This window comes from Trematomus bernacchii, unplaced genomic scaffold (assembly GCF_902827165.1).
Source record: "Trematomus bernacchii unplaced genomic scaffold, fTreBer1.1, whole genome shotgun sequence".
Taxonomy (NCBI): Eukaryota; Metazoa; Chordata; class Actinopteri; order Perciformes; family Nototheniidae; genus Trematomus; species Trematomus bernacchii.
The window spans coordinates 4,481,535-4,501,520 of NW_022987593.1; the positions used below are offsets into that span (position 1 = coordinate 4,481,535).

Consider the following 19,986-nt stretch of genomic DNA (forward strand, 5'->3'; position numbering starts at 1 on the left):
ACCCACTGATTGGAAGATGCTTTTGTCCTTAACAGAACCATTAAATCGAACCATATGTCATATATATTTCCCCTGTATATCTGTTTGCAAAGGGGGATGGTCATCAGTGCAGGACTGCATAAACTAAGCATGCAATACTTAGAACTGAAATATATTTTTTAAATGTCACTTGAATACAATCATGTCTGTTTTGTGCTTCCCTGTACACCAAGCTGAGACAAATCAAAAATACTAGTCAAACAAATTGCAACATATTGGAAGACAATTTTCCACAACTTTAAATTTGCTCTGATGTTATCTTTACAAACCTCTTATCACTCAATCTTTGACCTTTCTTTGACTGCCAATACTGTATAAACGAGACCTTTGATATTCAAAGTTAATATTAAACAATCAAACTATTGCGTGTCATTAAGATACACTAAACAGAATATGATGTTTTTATAGTCTTTTGGGTAAACATAAAGCAAATGCAAATATTTAAGGGTGTGTGTTTTTTGGAGTTTAGAAACATTATGTAAATGTACAGAATGAGTTTTTCTTCTCTTAAAATATTAGAGTGGACAAACAGGAAGAATTAAAAAGCACTTCTTCAACACTGTAGTCAAATCAATAAAACATGCACAACATGGGGAGTATATTTCTTATCTCAGTCTCCACTAATCTTACTATGTCGCTCAAGAGACATTTGGCTGACCTAACTAAAGACCTTTACTGTGACTGCAGTGATGAAATTGACACGAGTTTGAGAACAACTTTATAAAGCCCTGCCAAAGTCAATCTTTAACAGAATTATCTCCCACAATGTTTTAACCTTATTGTAGTGTGAGCCGTAAAAGTACCTACACCATAACCATAGGGAGGCGTGGCGCAGTGGATTAGTGCGTTGGTGTTTGGATCAGGGGAGCACAGGTTCAAACCCCACTGCAGTCAGAGTGTCGTTGTGTCCCTGGGCAAGACACTTCACCCCAAATTGCTCTTGTGGGGACTGTCCACATAGTATTGAGTATGTAAGTTGCTTTGGATAAAGGTTGTGTGAATAATTTGAGAAGCCTTGTGTTATTTGCTGTAGCTACCATCCCCGTTTTTGACACATGATCCTTTGAATGTGTCAACCTAGCTAAAAAAGGAGATAAGCATTTAGGTAAACATGGATTACCATTAGGTCCATACCAAACATTATTTACAAATTTACATCTGAAAAAGAAACTGAAGGCGTTAGGGTTACTTTGGAGATTTGCAAAGCAGTAGATGAAGGCGCTTTTGCAGCGGCCTTTGCCGCTGAGTCTGCTCTTGCATTTCCCCTAGAAACAGAGTCTTCAGACATGAGCATTTGCAAACCGCCACCTCCTGTGGGAGTACAATAGCATCAAGTAGATTAGAAACCAAGATTGCATGTGCTATATCTTTCCCTGTGGAAGTTAAGAAGCCTCTCATTGTCCACAATGTCCCAAAATCATGTGTCACTCCAAAAGCATACCTGCTATCTGTGTAAATAGTCACGATTTTCACTTCTGCTAAAATGCAAGCTCTTGTTAATGCATATATTTCAGCTGCTTGTGCTGAGAGATGCCCTGGCAGGCGGTTAGACTCCAGTATGTCTTGATCAGAGACTACTGCATATCCTACAATATTCTCATTTGTCAGTGGGTCTTTACTGCCTGAACCATCAGCATATAATACAAGATCAGGATTGGACAAAGGGACAGCTTTCAAATCCTGTCTTGGTGTACATATTTCAGAAATGGCAGCCAGGCAATCATGTGGTTCACCATCTTCCTCTGTAGGAAGCAATGTAGCTGGATTCAATACTGTGCATCTACTGATGTGAACATTGTTGGAACATTAGGTAGTGAAAGCAACACATTGTGATAGTGCATCATTCTAGCGGGTGTAAGCTGACTTGTTTTCTGCTCTAAAAGGATAGAGGAAACAGCATGTGGTACTAACAAATGTAACTCCTGATAGCCCACTAACCCTCTGAGGCTAGTACTGCTAAAGCAGCAGCTGCTACTGCTTTCAAACAATATGGTAAACCTGCTGCAACTGGATCTAATCTTGATGAAAAGTATGCTACAGGCCTTAATTTTCCTCCATGTTCCTGCAGCAATACTGAAGACATAAATCCATTCGTTTCACAAACTGTCTGGGTAAAAGGTCGAGCTGAGTCTGGTAGACCCAGAGTTGGTGTCACTGTCAGTGCTTATTTTAGTTTCACAAAACCATCCGTTCCCTCAGGAGTCCAGGTCAAAAGGTCATTTGGTCTCAGTCCATGGTCATGTCTCATGCCCTGTAGAGGCTGTGATATTTCAGCATAGCCTGTCATGCCCAAAAATGTCATAATTTGTTTCTTTGTATTTGGCTTTGGAATTTTCAAAATGGCTTCTACTCTTTGTAGGGAAAGTTGCTTCCCATTCTTAGAAATGTGGTGCCAAAGGAATATCACTTCTTCCTTCACCCACTGTAGTTTATTCAAACTTGCTTTATGCCCCTGCTCTGCCAAAAATTGTAACAGAGCAACAGTATCTTTTTCACAAGCTTCCTGATTTGCTGAACAAAGTAAAAGATCATCCACATACTGGATGAGAACACTGCCATTTTGGGCTTCAAATTCCTCCAAATTATTGTGCAATGCTGCAGAATAGACAGATGGAGATTCACAGTAACCCATAGGCATACGTGTGAATGTGTAGGACTTCCCATTCAATTTAAATGCAAACCAGAATTGTGAGTCTGGGTGTACCGGTACACAAAAAAAGCATTTGCCAGATCAACAACAGAAAAATGTGTGCTGTTACTGGGAACTTGAGTCAAAATATGATGTGGATCAGGTACTACTGGTGCTCTAGCATGCACTGCCTCATTTACTGCTTTTAAATCTTGAACAAAGCGCCAAGAGGTGGGTTGACCTTCTTGAGGAGCCTTTTTAACAGGGAATATAGGTGTGCGACAAGGTGAGTCTGGACATGGCACAATTACTCCCATCTATGGCTTCCTGTTTAACCGGGTACTGGGCTTTGCATGGTCTGTAGTCGGATTTAGGAGTTACTACCAAAGCAGGTGTATTTTTGATTAATCCCACATCGTATTTGTTTTGTGTTTATTTTCTACTTTTTCTAAACCCTGTCTTAATTTTTTCTAACTGATTTAGACTTAAACTGCCATTGTCAGGAAAACCATTTTTCACCCACATATTTAAAGGGCCCATGTCATGGCCATTTATACTGATCATAATTTCATTGTTGAGGTATACTAGAATAGATTTAAATTGTGCAATTTTCCAAACTCACATTGGTTTCTCATACAGCATCTCTGTAAAGTATGTGTATTCACCGGTATTCACTCTCTGTCCTAAACGGCTTGTTAGAGCCCCTGTCCCCCCCTCCCTGTGAGCCCAGTGTGCTCTGATTGGTCGGGACGTTGAGAGGCTAGTTGCTGCGATCTGCTGCGAGGAGCGGCGATACAGCGAGAACAAGCTAAACTCATCCTGAGCACACACAAACACTCACAGCCGAAGTAAAAACAATAAGTGTGGCTTGATATTGAGTAAGAAAAAGGTTTATAATGCTGTGAGAATAGGTCTGCGGAGAGCATTTAGCTTAGCAGCCCGAAAAACGTTTACCCATTTAAACAGTCGTGGTAGATACCTTGTTTGTTTTAAACATCATAAATACAAAAACAACAATGAATACTTACAGGTTGTGTACCCGAATCTCCCGCTGGTCCAAACAAAGTAGGAACAGCATCGTTCTTCAGTGCCCTACGCTGTACATATCCGGCATGAATCGCTGAAAGGTTTGTGAAGCTTTGTTTCGTGAAATGCTGGCAGAGGGTGTGGCCTCTGGGTATTCACAAGTCACAGTACCCAGGAAGTAAACAATGGAAAATGAGAAATCTCCAACGAGGCGTTTTGGGCAGCATAGACTGTGTTAGAGTTTTACTCGCTACAAGGTGTACTTTGAGGGTTTTTGACTATGCAGACCGTTTACGTACATGCATAAAAACCTTCATAACACACAAGGGGACGGGTAATAACCGGAAAAGCATGACATGGGCCCTTTAAATATTCACATGTCCAAGCACCATGCTTGTCGCACATTATCTTTGCACACCCTTCATACTCCAAAATTACCTCTTTACTATTTAACATTCCCATTTTTTATCTTTTATATAGAAATATAATTGCCCAAAATAACTACAAATCCCACTTTAAATACAGGAAATCAGTCAAATCAACAGCACCTGAAATTAGTTCACTTAAAGTGGACCTATCATGCTATATTTGAATAATATAGTGTAGGACCATACCTATATAAGGCATATTTATACTTTTTTTTTTCAAAATATCAAACAGATCATGCATTTTAGCCATGCTTCATTTTGCTCAATTTGACATTTTTTAGCTCTGTTTTTGCAAGGGCAGATTATGTGAGAACAGCACCATCTACAGGCCTGGCATATGTACTACAGCGTCTCCAGCGCTTTCGCACGGCAATGGCCGTGGCTGTCTCCTCCTGATTGGTGGAGTTGGCCCAATAGCCGTAGCGCCACTGTCCTGATGTCAGGACAGTGTTCAAATCTGGATCAGTTTTTATCAGGTCCGTTGCAGTCCCTTTTTTAGAGATTTGGGTATGGAGGAAAATAGAGAGGGTTGTGTTTTCTGACACTTGGTGAGTTCCCTGGAACACCGGGGACACATATTCATGTATAAAAGACGTACAAAAGTGCATTTTGCATGATAGGTCCCCTTTAAATGTCAATACAAATATACAATACATATATTGAAAATACAATGTTTTACTCAAGATATTATCTTAATTTTCTTATAACTATTATTACTACGCGTGATCACTTATATATATTTATCATAGGCCTTTATCTACTAATATAGCGCTTTCTTACAGTTACCAAAACTGTTACAGTTACCAAAACTGTTTTGACGTCATGAATTATTGTGTATACCAAACACTATCAATAACCCTAGTTACACTCGATTAATGTACCAAACATGAATTAGCTCGTCAGCCCTCAGCGAGTTAACTTTAAAAAAATATATATTTTAAAAGTATATACGTAACTCGCCAACTGGCTTAAATATAAGCCTTTTAAGACTAGCCTTATTGACAAACACTGGTGCTCTTGAAGAAAAGGGTAAGGTACATAAGATAAGATAGTACTTTATTGATCCCAATTTGGGAAATGTTTGCGTTGCAGCAGCATAAATGTACTAAAAACAATATTCAGAGTGTCATTCGCTTACCATATTGTTGAATAAACTATCAATCAGCAGGTTGAAAACAAAGCTTTTGTTACAAAGCTATTAAAAAGCTGTTTTTAGACTCTTGCAGGTCAAGGATTCAGAAATTCACTGTTAAGGTGGAGGCTTCCAATTTATAGATATTTTATCCTCAGGATGGTAATCTCCTTCGTGGCCACCAGGTAGAGCTCTTTGCAAAAGAATCCACTGTTATTAAAGACTATCACTGATGTCTTAAAACACTTAAAAAAAACATGCATTACTTTCTCTATCCATCTGTTAATTTGATTCTTAAGAGCCACAATCAGCAGGTTGAAAACAAAGCTTTTGTTACAAACGTTTGCAAGTAACAATTATTTTTATTGTTTTTATTGAAACATTGTTTAATTAAAACAATTGTGTCTTACAATCACAGAAATGCACAGTACGAGAGGCATCTGTTTATTACACAGGAAGCTGCATGGTTGGAGAGGATTGCTTGCAAGGACATTACATAAAGTTTTAAGAATAATAAGAATGACTTTGGAAAAATAGGGTGAAAAAGATGTGATACATTTACTCCTGTGAAATTAATCCAACACATATACTGTATACTGCTAAACGTATAGAGGCACAAACAGTAGTTTTACCTATAACCATATTTACTTAGTTAGTCCTTTTTGAAAACAGTCAAATAAATACATAACACAATGTTAACAATAAATATGAGGATCATTTAGAATATCTCAACATTTAGTAGAACTGAAAATATTACTCAATATTATAGAATTAGACAAAAATAGAGTAAAGAGGTGCAATCAATACAATTAAATAATGTATTGTATTGTTGTTTTTAATTATCAGTGATGTATACATTTCTATAATATATGACTCATGGTCACTTTTTGTGCATAAGAACTGGTGAAAGTGGTGATATCTATATATCTCTATAAAATACAACAGCTATAATATCTCAATAATGTTTTCTTTTTATGGTTTTGATGCCAGTGTCACATAATTCGGTGTAAAACTCTCACAGCCAATGAAAAAAGGACTGCTCAAAAAATGACAGTAATGTTTTGGCACAAACATGATATCGAGCTATATATTGTTTTACTCTCATTGGCTAACTGGTCTGATAGAGTTAATACTTTCAATTATTAACACAGAACAAGTACAGTATATGACAAAATTATCAACCTAATGTTTAGGGTAAATGTTTTTCTTATCAAATCCCTTAGTGATTTTATATACAATAACAATGTGAGAATATTTTATCTAAAAATGTATCAAACTTGAATATCAATAACGGCTACTATTCATGAAACACTTCACTATTGTGTCTATGCTAAAAAAATATAGTGAGGACATGACAGCTCATGGTCAAGCAGAACCGAGCAGGGGGAGCAGCTGTACAGGTTCATCATATTTAAAATATCTGTTTGGATAGATAGGTTTTCTGTTTGACCTGATCCATCTCACTCCTGCCCTGAAAATGTGCCATTTATTAAGACCTTTTTGACTTCACAGAACCAAACTGAAGCTTCTGTAAGATGACCTTGTGGTGCAATCTAGATTGTATCTGCGGAGGACTCTGTGCCGGTGGGCTTCCTGGACAGAAACCACACCTTCATCGGGTCCTTCTTTCCTTTCATGGTGATGGGGCCTCGATACTCCAAATTAAACTGAGGGTCAGCGTTCTCAGCAGACTGCAAACACCTGGAGAAAAACATCAACACTGTCGTAAATCACTCGCGCTCTATGGTCCGGGGGATTTCACTCTATGAAAACATGTTGTCAGCAAAAAACATGAAAACGACTGACCAAAACAGACTGGTTTAGGTTTTAATTGGTCCAGCTTGTCCTTCCAAGTCTAATAATTATATTTTTTTATATATATTTTTTTAATACTTACATACCAAGTTGCAAAGCTCCTTCAGAACCACATCGTTTCTCTAGTGATACAATCCTATCATGGCTTTACACAAATAAAAAAGCAGATGACAATAGGCCCCTGATATACCTACTAACCTGTAGGTATATTCTGAGACATGTATTTTTCCCTTTTCACCAGTAGTTTCTGTACGACTTGTGAGGTTGACCGTGTTTCCAAAAAGGCAGAATCTGGGCATCCTCTGGCCGATCACCCCAGTCACCACCTCTCCTGTGTGGATCCCAATAGTAATCTGGACAGAAAAGAAAATGATAAAGGAGACTCTTCATTCTGTCCAATAACAATGTCAGTTATAATTTAATCAAAGTAAATCATATGACAAAGATATCATTATTTCCTGTCAAAACCAAGTTTAAATGTTTATTATATGATAAGAGCTCTGATCATAAGTTATCTGCGGGCAATTCATTATGTAAGGCAGCACATGACACACCTGATTTATTAACAAAAATGCAGAATTTGTGTATTATGTGTGTAAAATCTTTCATAACAATAAAAAAAAAATGAAATGTTGGATAAAGGAGCTAAATAAGCTGTGCAAATATTCAGCCTAATGCTTCTCTTAGTTTGTTGGAACAAATGATTAAAGCTATCATCTGAAAAGGTGCAATATTTGGTGGGTGGATATAAGGGTAACTTTGCCAGAAATCCTTCCATGCACAAAATTAGATATATCTTTTTCTTTAAGGTTTGCAATAAACAAGCAATTCCAAAAGTAGCCCCAGGCAATTCACAGCCTAATATTTACACTTGAACTTGTCTACACTTCAGTGCCTGTTGTCTTCAGAGCATGAACACGCTGAGCGTCTGAGACAAATGAGAAAGTATTTTTAGACACAGGATCGTGAGATGATTTGAGTCTGTTTCTGCTGCTAAACCGCACTCCTCTGCTGCCAGTGCCATGTCCCGAAATAAACAGCCTTTTGTTAACCAGACATGATTTTCCAAAGCTAAGTCTCAACAGTCATTGATACAATAACAATCTCCAGCAGTCAGTTAAACAAAAGTCTGCTGTTTTTTATCCAACTTTTCAAGGAGCATTACTTCAGCGTCAAAACATGCAGATATACATTTTTGTTAAAATCAATTAAATATTCTTGAGGGAAAATTGTTTTGCTCGAATTCGCTTGAATTCCAGTGAGCAGTTTGTCAGGTCTGATACTCAGTATTTGTAAAACAATCTCGAAAAATGCCCAAGGTATTTGTGCCAAAACAACAGATGCTTTGCTAAGAACAAATGGTTAAATCATTAAATGTGTGAAGAGAAAGATTGAGAATTGTGACAATAAATACACTAAAATTAGAAATATTGTTAGTTGGCAACCATTTGCACACACAAACCATCAACAAATATTATTGTGAAAATATTGCAGCAAAATGATCACAGTTTATAAAGAATAATATAGTTATTTATTACAGAAATATAAAATACTCCATATAAAAATTATTTGGTGTGCGCTCAGAGTAGCTTAGCATGCATACAATACATACACATAACAATATGTAGTTATTGACATTTACAGTTATTTATACAAAAATCAATAAGTATTTAGCCATAAACCTGTCTGAAACATTAGAATCATATCTCACCTGAACTGGTTGATCGTCCACTTTGACTTGTCCAGCGATCTCCAACATATCAAGCGCGAGGTGGCAGATGGACTTGGCGTGGTGTATGCACGGCTCTGGCAGGCCGCTCACTGTCATGTATTTATCGCCCACTGTTTCCACCTGTATAAAGACAAACATCTGGTCATTCCTTATGTTAATTTGATCATAACCAATTATGCTTTGGTTCATGACAAGTCATATTTTCCCACTGTGCTACAAAGATTGTTTTCTTTTTTGAATGCACTGCACAGCTAGAAATAAACTGAAACACCCTGAAATAAACACTTAAACACTTACATCAGCTTTAAGACATGCAGGGCCTCTTTAAGCCCTGCTAAAACCAGAGGACCACCTAGCCTTTCTGCTTGTAGAGTAAATATTACTTCTTTTGGTGACCCAGTGCCTGAAGCCGATCCCCTGGAAGTACCGAGGTCTGTTTGACTTCTTAAAGTGCATTCTTGTCTGAAAGCCTTGAGTGTAAATCTGCTGCATGAGGCCTATAAAATGGTGCAGTGTCTCTGTAAAACTATACTTTGTTTAGAAGTCAGTACTACTCTTCTTATGGTGAAAAACTCACGTCAACTGATATAAATACTCTTACTGTGTTCTTGTGCGTAATTGCGTAACATTATTCAACAAGTGGTCGATGTGCTTCACTGGTGCGTTTACGTTGAAGAAGCAGCACAGAACAGTTAAAAGCCCACAAATTCTTCATTTGAGACTTTTTGTACACTTTGATTATTATCTCTCTGCTGCATAGATCCTTCTCTTCTTTTACCTTTACTGAGAGAAATGTACACAAATGCATGATATACTGTCATGGTCAAATTCTTGCTTCCGACCTTGTATACATAAGGGTTGTTCCGAGAGTCTGTCAAGATGTCAAAACGTGTGTAAACATCGTTGAGCAGGTTGACTATCTTGATGGCTCCCTCGGCCGAGGCATGCTTGCTGCAGAAGGCATTGAATCCCACAATGCCGCTGAAGAGGATGGTCAGGTTGTCGTAGCGTTTCGCCGGGACAGGCCGCTTGTGTCGCAGCTCGTTGGCAACAGACGGTGGAAGGACAGAATAGAGCAATCTAAAAGGGAAGAAGGGAAATCATTCTTTTGAGCAAAATTGCAGATGTGGTGTACGAGAGCAGCAGAATAAGCTTGGACTGCCAGACCGAGTTCATCCTTTGGATCAGCATTTTATTTGCTCACCCACCACCTTTTGGCCATTTCGCTATACAAGCTGCTCTCAGATGGGAGGGTGGTGTTTCTATGGTAACTGCTTAGATCATGGCTGCCTGTTAAAAGCAAAATACCTTCCATGATGCATCATGATATGTGGACACATGACACATGCAGAACAAATAACGGTCAGCACACACAAATCTATACATGGAAATAGGAGTATATTATATACCAAGCTATACATATTAATCTTTAACATTTTCTTTCACTCTTACATGTAACATACTTTTTTTTTCTTAAAGTACATGCCTGAACAGAAGCAAATAAAGCATAAATGCATGTTTTCATTATCGGAAAACAGTGTTTTAAAGCTTATAAAAGGCAAAGCCAGTGCAGCAGGTGTTCTCTTTAATATTTAGAGAAGAGCCATGAATTTAAATCAATGTTGGAGGCCCAAGGCATTTTGAGACAGGAGAATGGCGAGAATAATAATATAGGGATGAAAGAGCAATGCTGTCACCCACAAATGACTATGACAGGCGCTGTGTCTGAAACCCAGAGTCCAAACCAACTCTCTTCACCATAACAGGACCTGAAAAGTAGCTTAGGCAAATATCCACTTCTGTATAACAATAGATTTTGACCCCTGTCATCCTACTGTCATGTAAACTCAACATAGCTGTACGGGAGTGACATCTGTTAGTGTCCTGCTGTATCTTCTGTGTTTCTTGTCTCAAAATCTTCCTTAAAAGGGAATAGTTCAGAGGCTACTATTTTATCTCTCTAAAAACGAATCATAAACAATGTTTGCCACTTACTTTTCCAACAAAGTAAGATAAGTGAAGAATGACGGCACTATTATTCCAGTGTGTTTTGAGGCTGACTCATAACTGAAATATAATGACATTGCTTTGCTATGAAAATAAGTTTAAGGGATATCCACATAATGAACAAATTAGTGATGAATTAAATATTGATGACATTTGTCTTATCTTTTCCGTGGTACATTCTGGGCAGTTGTTACGTCTTTGGTCTTCTAAAAGGATTTAAATTAAACTATTTCAGAAGATAGAAAATATGATTTGCTTGATCAAGTCCATCTGACAAGGGAAATGCCATAGTTTATAAGGTATAACAGTATACCTTGAAATATGATGAGAATCATTACTGAAACTATTTACATAAAACAACTGTGTAAAAGTTCCTCTATTGTTATTCTAAAGAGAGAAATCTAAAGTTGGCAACTCATTAACTAAAACCTAAAGCTGTAGTTTACACCTGAGAATAATAGTCTGACCTGTCTGTCTTTTTCTTCTCGTCCTCCAGGGCCCGGAGGGTGTGCTGCAGACGATCTGTCAATATCTCCAGCTCCTGGGTCAGCTTGTACTCCTCGCGAAACTGCTCACCCAGCAGCACCAGGTCACGCGTGGCGTCATGCAGCGGGATGTCGCTCAGGTAAAGCCCCCTTCGGGTCAGATCATCCAGGTTCATGACACTAGTGGAAAGAAGGAAAGGAGAAAACAGTGGTATAATATGCCCGTGTTATTTTTAAAACAAAATGCAATAAAAGGTCTTATTTCTATCTGTGGGCAGAAGGAAAACTGCAGACCTTTTTCTGAGTCTTGTTCACCTACTCAATCAGGGTAAATGAAACAGACGATGAGCCTCAAACTATCCTTCTTTCAGGGCCGAGCCTCCTGTCTCCTGATAAATGTCCCTGTTGTTAATGTTAAGGTCAGTGTTGTATGAGTCTTATCTAGTCAGGTAAGGAGGAACGCTTTTATGTTTCGGCCCCTTTTCGTCCTAACCTAGGAGCAACCTTCTCTGCAAAGTGTCTTTGATCTGTGAGGGCAAGATATATTGAACCCTGCTCTCCTGCGTCCAATCTATAACTGGAAATGTCTGATTGGTTATACAGGCGCCACAGAGGCTAATGGAGGTCACAACAGAGGAACCAATTTAATAACCAGCACACAGATTTATATTTTTTCTGACCATGCACCTAAACAAGGCTGGTTTATGAAAGTTTGGAAGTAAAATTAAGCTCAATAAAATACTATGAAATACCATTTTGAAAACACAAACATCATTAACATCTCCACAGTAATTTCATTTTCAATACATTCCATATAAACTGCTCTGCTGCCCTAAATACTTCTTATCGCATATCAAACTGTATCTCAAAATATACCTTCACGAATGTACTATTTACCCCAATTTTTCTATTCCCACTTCATCATTTCTTTGTGAGCCCCTTTTTTATATTTTGATATAAAAAAATTACCCTTCAGCTCATTTTTTAAATAGTTACTTAATTCTGGTTTATATAGTTGGATTTTTCTCAATAGGCATAGAACAGTAATGGTATTCTTTAAAATACATTTACGGCATTGAAATATGAAATACCAGGACTTTCATCTTTGCGAAAATGGTAGTGTTCTCATTCAGTGAGTAAAATAAATGCAGTGTTTTCTTGGTGTGTGTAGTCTGTGCTCCTTTCAAGGCAGACTGGATTTACCTGGGTGAGCAAAGAAAAAGGATGTTCTCCGCCTCTGGCAAGTAAATCATCTGTCCTTTCAATCTCAGACAGCTGATCTCCACCCCCGTCAGCTCGTCCTCGTTCTCCACAGTCTCTACATTCAGCAGGCCCTCCTGTCAGGATTACATCACACTTATGAATATTGCATTATGGGTTCTCCTCTAAATCTGCTTCAAAACCGGGCACCAGTTCAGCTCACTCTTTATTTCTAAATCTGTATGGGGCTTATTGCCCGAAGTGTCACATGCATCTCCCTCCATTGGACAGAATGAGTTCAGATCTTATGTATAGTATGTGAAGAAAGATTATCAATTCTCCTTATCATGGCTAAAGGAGTGGCATCTCAGGAGTGGCAGTCCTTTCACAATGAATACAGTCTACATTTTTTTCTACTATTATTTTAATACCAACATTTCAACTGTCTTATTTCAATTAGGATTTCTTACACGTTTTCTGTGCTACTCAAAACATTTGGCTTCACATTTCTCAACATTACCAAAAATATATCTACCTTGCAGGCTTGAGTAATGAGTAAGAGACAAGTTATTTGTTCAGTCTTTGCTCCATGCATTACACTGCAATTTAAAATGCTGCACAGTTTTATTTTTATGTTGTGTAATATAAACACCTTCTGTCATTTACCCAGTTTGGACTGTAATTAGATTTTTATTTGGATGTGATTGAATGCTTGTTTCTCAGTAAAATGTAAACTAATATAATAAGATGTATTGATGTGATTGATCAAAAGAACACTGTGACAAAGAACGTAATTATGTGGTATATGTACCTTGCTTCGCAGAACGAAGACGGTGTTGATGTGGGAAAGGATGCCATGGAAGCTGAAGTCAATGTGAGGACGGACCAAAGAAAAAACTGAAGGGAGGATACAGGTACCGGGCTGGAGCTGGGGAATAAAATGAAATATGCATAATTAGTTACATGAGATTAGAAGTTATTGCTTCATCCATAAAATAAATGAATGCTTCAGGCTGGAAATCCTGACCTAAGACAGAGAGTAATTCATGTAAATATAAAACATAATCAGGTGCTGACTTGAGGACATAGTGTTTGCTGCGAGTGAAACAGACTTTAACATTATTGGATGTGAATCCACACCTGAGGCAGGACTCGATAGATGGCGTTCCCACACTGTGTGAGCATCAGGTCTCTGTCAAACATCAGGTGGAACGGGAAGGATTTGCAGAACGTGTACGGGCTGATCCGCGTTTCCTGTGTGCCGTTCTCCTCAAAGCCGTCCAGGTCCTCGTATAAAGCCTCCTCCTCCGAGTCCTTCTCCTCGATCAGAAACTTGATGTGGTCACACTCTGCACTTTTCGGTTGGATCATCTGCATAAGATGTAGTTAAAATATAGATTGAATATAGATGTTATTGTTGCAAAAACTGGCATATTCAAGTTAAAATACAATTACACATGCCTATATTGCTGCATATGGTTACAGCCATTAAATGTTTTCAATTCAATATTTCACCACTGCAATATAAGTGCCACTTATACTATACCATTCATGATGTCATGACCTAAAGTCTATGATTATAGAATGAAGACATTGTAAAGTGACATTATTCAGTGGGTTTATGGGCATAAGGCCTGATGACGTCAAGCTGCTGTCTCTGCACCCTGTTGCCACAGCAACAGTGGCTAATATTTCCAGAAATTGGGTGTCACATTTGGAGCGTCTGCCATTTTGTGTTCTTTCATTACACACACAATTGCTGAAAAATATGATCCTGCCTGAACCATATGATTAGGTTTGGGATAAAATGTCACTCACTTATGAAACAAGGAGAAATCTCCAGTCAAAGTTCAGAGGGTGTTTAAGGATGATAACATGCTGCAGTTATTGGTACAGATTACAGGCTGTGATTTGTGGCCTCCACATTAAAAAACAAATAAAAATACCAATGACAGTTTACGATATTGAGTTTCACAAAATCTGATTAGCATGGTCGAGAAAATGAGCTGAGATCAGAAATATGTACCTCTGCCCAGGATGTATTGTCTAATAAACGTGGAGTAAATAGACAACAACTCATCCACAGTTTGACAGTGTACAAATAAAACTGAGAAAGAAACAAACTCCCTGAAAGACTCTATAACTTAGATCTAAAAATATCCTCTGACTCACAGACATTAGCCAAAACCTCTCTGCTGAGCCGCAGTTGCCACAGCGCAGCAGCGTTCCTGTTTGGGTGTTTTGGAAGTTTCTGTTATTTAATCCTCACATTATAACCTCTTCAATTACACTCTGAGACACATACACACATTCTGACATAATGCATTACAGGGACTAAAAGGCTTCAATAAATGTTGAACCATAAATGAACAGAGGAAAAAGGAAAAACATCAAGCCGTCCTCAGTCATTAGTAAAGTGATTCATTAGTGCTGCACAAAGAAAAGAGAATAAAAACAGCCAAGCGCACCTTCATCTCTATCTCTGTCCCATGGATCTGTTGAGCAACAGTTTTAATGATGCCAATCACAATGTCTTGCAGGCCTTCTCTCTCGGAGTAGTAGTGAAGAATCAGATTGTTCCCCTTCTCTGCGTCGGTGCAGCGAAACGAGGGAGCCCTCATACCAGGATAAATGGTACCCAGGTGGTCATGTAGAGCATCCAAATTCTGAAAATATAGATGAATTATGCAACCTTCAATCAAAGTTCATTCAAGCCTGGCTGGGATATAATAAGTTAAGTAAGTACATTAAACATGAAATATTAAAATTAATTTGACCCTTATTTCCTGGTCGATTTTGTACGTCTTTCAAGTTCTTCATCCCAAGTTATAAACACTAGCTTTATGTGAGAAAATCAAAGTCTCACAGCTAAACTTAGATGACCCCAATGACATCGTCAAGGGTTATTTTCTCCATTGGCTGAGCAGCACTCTTAGAGATATGTAAACAGACTCCCATGTCTAAAATCAGTGAAGTGCCCTTTCAAGATTGCATATTTACAAACCATTAGATTAGTAGTATCCACTTTTTCTACATGCAAAGAGACAGCTTACCTGCAGGAATTCACGAACATTGGATCCCAACACTCGCAGGATGGTGTCGTATCCTGACTCTTGGCAAAATTCGAAAAACATCTTTCCAAACATCTGCAAGATGTCTCCTGCATCGATCTCTGAAATACATAAAGGATCTCATCAGTATCCCGGAAAACAATACACATTTTTGATTGTGTTATATACCCCACATATATACTGTAGTATTTGTTATACTAAACAACCATGCTGTCACTTACTGAGAACTTTACTTGCAGCAGCAACAAGATCGTATGTTTTGCCGTCTTCGTAAATGATTCTAACGAGGAACTGACCCTCGATATCAAGCTGAGCCTCCCTCCTGAAAACAAAATGAAGCATTCAGTCATTACCAAATATCTAAGCAGAAACAAACCTTGAACTCATGCATTTGCCTTTTCAAAAGAGGTTTAATTGTTACAGTATTTTTACGGGACGTATTAGTCTCGTGTGTGGCCGACAGTAGGAGTCTTCTTGATTTGTATTACAGTAATAAAAAAGGTTTCCATATAGCTTTGAAGTGTTTGTGTGGTCCTAAAGCTAAACTTTTGAACAAGTGCAGATTTTCAGGTTTTGATATAACGCTGATCAGAGCGCAGAGAGCATCTGCTATTTATACATCTTACAACCCACTTTCTACAATATTGTCCGAACACTTAATGATGTTCTCATTAGTACTGTTTAACTGAGAAAACAAAAGTGATTTACAGGCCTCAGCAGCCGCCACCATGTTATCAGGATGTGTAACAGCTGAACACACATACCAAGCCTTGAAAGCTTTTCAAAAGAAAATAAGATTTTATTTTTAAATGATCCAGCTCATCAAAGGTCTGAAAACAGACCAACAATGATAAATTGTGTGTAAAAAAACTATGAGTAACATTTGCAAAGATAACACAAGATGCAGCACAGATCAAGTGTTTTTTGGATGGCTAAAGAAGGACCACTTTAAAAACATTTACACAAGACAGCTGCGGCTGTTTTTTGTAATGTTTTTTCTAATTCTTCTTTTTTTTTAGGCAGGGTCACATCTGGTGCACTTATAACCAAACATTTCAATAAGCTGAAAAATGACATGTTACTATTATAGTGGAAGACATTCATCCTACGGTACGTCTAAATGTTGTAATGGGGTGTACCATATGCTTCCTATATTATACAAAAGGTTTGCAGAATGCAGTTAATAGCCTAGGAATGTTGGAATATTCAGTATATTGTTAGATTCAGTTAAATATTGAACTGAAGTTAAGCTTTGAAGTAGGAACAGAGCTACCATTGAGGTCATACCCTTTGTATTTCTTCTGGGAATTTGGGTTTTTTGCAACTTGGATGGAGTTTACATTCTGCATCTGGGGATATTGTGTATATACTTGTAGTCTGACAAATAAAGAAATAAATATAGGATCCATCTTTTTCCCACCAGAATCGTATTCCTGGCAGTCCCTGTCCAGTGTCTCCTAATATAGTGATTTCATATAGATTTAACCTATTAAACATGTTGATAAAGGTCTTCAAAACCTGTGAAGTTTTTATTCGAAGTTTAAAAGTTAATCTTTTTGGAGGGTCATTTTGGGGAATAAAAGTTATTTTATCAAAACTTTTCAAATTTATAAAGAAATACTATACATTTAAACGAACTGTGAGAATTTTATTTTAGGTCCCTGGTTACCTTTTTTTGGGGAATGGCAGGTTTCTGACAAATGACCTCAATATTTATAAAACCCTGTCTACGGTCCTGTTACGAGGTACTTGTACTTTACTGGAGTGCTTCTATTTTGCTTTGTACTTCCAACGGTACTCCACTGTATTTATTTGACAGATTGAGTTACTACTTAGCAGTTTTTTTATCACACATTTTTTAAATATGATGCATTGTTTTTCAGTGGACCAACGCAAAAATAAGTAAATAAAGCCCAACAGATGAATTTTAACATCAACCAGCTACACATATAAAATTGTATAAAAAAATTAATATATTTGTAAATTATATCTTATAATATAATATAGCACCCACAAGGAATAATGGCAGGCATTATGTGTACTTTCAATTGAATAGCCTACTTGTCCGTATTTTTGCATATTTTTTTGGTAACACTTTTATTCACTATCAAACATTTCGGTTGTGGTCATAATTTCATTTCCTACCTTTTTTTGAAGCTCCAGACTAAAATTAGAGTTTTTATGGGTCAGAATATAAATGTGATGTTTGCTAACTTTATCTGAATGTCAGTGAGCCTGCAGGATGGATGTTAATCATTACAGTGAGTCAGAGTACAGTAGCCCTGTGTGTCCCTGTTGGTCTGCTTGGCCACAGTGTAACCTATGATACCAACGGGGCCGAATAGTAAACACACACTCCAGAGACTCACTTGATGTCTTCCCATACTTCCGGGCCGTAATTCCTCAAAACGAGGAGCTCCAAGGCGTGATTCACAAAACCATACTGTAAATGTATAAATACAAACAATTATGGAAAATCCACGAGCAACGTGAATATTATTTAATGGTAACTTTACTAGAAATATATATGCATGTGTTTACACAATATATTGTATCCTAAAACTATACTTAAACAAAAATATATGTGCATGCATATTCTGTTCAATTATAATCCTAATACAGTTCAGTATAACAAGACAATTATTGTAGGCTATGACTGCTACTACATAGCGGTCTCTATCAGGAAATGTCTAACGCAAATACACCACGTCGAGCGACGAACACATTATATTACCAGCAATAATACATAATACAAAATCCTAGTAAACATACCATGATGACAGTAGCTGTTCTTTTCCCTTATTTTTAAGCAAAATCCGTTGAATGTGACTCAACATTCATCGTTTGGTACAGATGCTGAGTGTCTCTGCGCCCATTCCCCCTTTTTTCCCTCAGCTGGTAACAGACAGCGAATCTGTCCAATAGCAGATCAGAGCCGGGATTACGTAAACCCCCTGACCAATGAGAATGCAGCTGCGTTGTCCAACTGATGCTAGTGAACCTGAATTCACCGCAGGCAGCTACATCGTTTCTGATATTGAACATCATGTGTTACACTATGAACTTTACAACTAATCATATCTGCCAACTGTAGCAAAAACAAAACATAGATAGATATCTTTAAAAACATGTATGATGTATATCTTATCAACATTTGAAAAAAGTACTTTACTTTATATAACAAATGCTGCTCCTTACATTTTTCTACAATAAAAGAGTCCTTTATTGAAAATGTAGTGAAAAATGCAAACATATATTTCTGGTCATTAGCATGTATTATCACTAAAATGTACTTCTAAGTGATAATAATAATACTAGTTGCAAAAAGATTTATTACAGCTGAAGTAACAAAAGTCAATTCCACACATACTGTATTTACATGTCAGTGACAAAAACAAGAGTACTTGTAAGAGTAAAATGACTCCTTTCAGAAGGGAACATTAATATATATTAGACAACTTCATTATTAATTCACCATTGTTGATGATTGAACATCTAAAGAACAATTCAATGCTGTAAAATGTCAAAAGGAAGCTATATCTAACAACTTTATGTGCTTTATGGATTGTTCTGTCACTACAATACATTGTCAATATATTGAGCTGTTTTTTTATTAAATCTTAATCTCCAAATTAACAAGTAACTACAGCTGTAATATCATGATTTGTAGTAGATGTATTGTACAATATGTTACATTTAATTGCAGGGTATGTGAAGCAGAAGTATAATGTAAAATCGAAGTTCATTAGTACAGTAATGTTATAGTACTTGAAACGTGTAATTACAGATATAGAAAGGCCTATTACTTTAGAAAATGTAATTTGCTACTTCACACCATTGTATATCATATCATAATGCTCATTAAGCATCGCACATTTCTAAATATCTGAATTCTATGTTTTACACACTGTAGAGTCACGTATTTGAATATCAATATTTATTGCGCTTTGATAACATTACATTACATGAATGATTAAAGCACATCATTATGAGGGATACAGTAGAACATTCATTGTATTTGTGTTGTCTTGTATTCCCGCTGTTAAGGAAAGGACTACTGTGAACCCAACGTAATAAATATAGTATAAACATGTGTGCAGTGGGGAAAAAGTAAAAAATACATTAATTATATCAGGAATCACAATCTTAGAATGCTTTGTGTGTAATAAATGGAAGTCTATGTAAGATGTTATAACAAATATAATCTGAGTTGAAATAATAAACCTCTGGAAGAAATATTGAGCCATATCTATATAAAGAAAAACAGCTTAAATAAAATGAAAAATATAATATCCTGCCTGTATATTTCTCACCTGAATCTGCTCTGAATCTAAGTTTAAAAAGTCAATGGGGTCCCTAACATTATCATTTCGTAATTTCTTCCAAATTATTTGTTAATAAATGCTCCCATTAAACTCACAA

General features: G+C 37.1%; 1 protein-coding gene across 1 annotated transcript; it reads right to left on the reverse strand.

Annotated features, from left to right (window-relative positions):
• Positions 1 to 5,610: 5,610 nt before the first annotated feature.
• Positions 5,611 to 18,444, reverse strand: gucy1b1 (guanylate cyclase 1 soluble subunit beta 1). Its single transcript, XM_034130515.1, has 13 exons — positions 18,337 to 18,444; positions 17,934 to 18,007; positions 15,786 to 15,886; positions 15,547 to 15,665; positions 14,962 to 15,159; positions 13,634 to 13,864; positions 13,305 to 13,421; positions 12,497 to 12,630; positions 11,276 to 11,473; positions 9,644 to 9,881; positions 8,781 to 8,921; positions 7,268 to 7,422; positions 5,611 to 6,955 (listed from the first exon to the last, which is right to left on the reverse strand). Exons 1-13 carry the CDS (start codon positions 18,337 to 18,339, stop codon positions 6,808 to 6,810), a joined length of 1,857 nt encoding a protein of 618 aa, XP_033986406.1. The 5' UTR covers positions 18,340 to 18,444; the 3' UTR covers positions 5,611 to 6,807.
• Between the last annotated feature and the right edge of the window lie 1,542 nt (positions 18,445 to 19,986).

Bases quoted from the DNA above. Each gene is read 5' to 3' on its own strand.
- gucy1b1 (XM_034130515.1), bottom strand. The intron at 15,160-15,546 runs GTAAGCTGTCTC...CTATATTTTCAG, and splicing joins ATGTTCGTGAATTCCTGCAG to AATTTGGATGCTCTACATGA. The intron at 9,882-11,275 runs GTCAGACTATTA...CTTCCCTTTTAG, and splicing joins GAGAAGAAAAAGACAGACAG to ATTGCTCTATTCTGTCCTTC.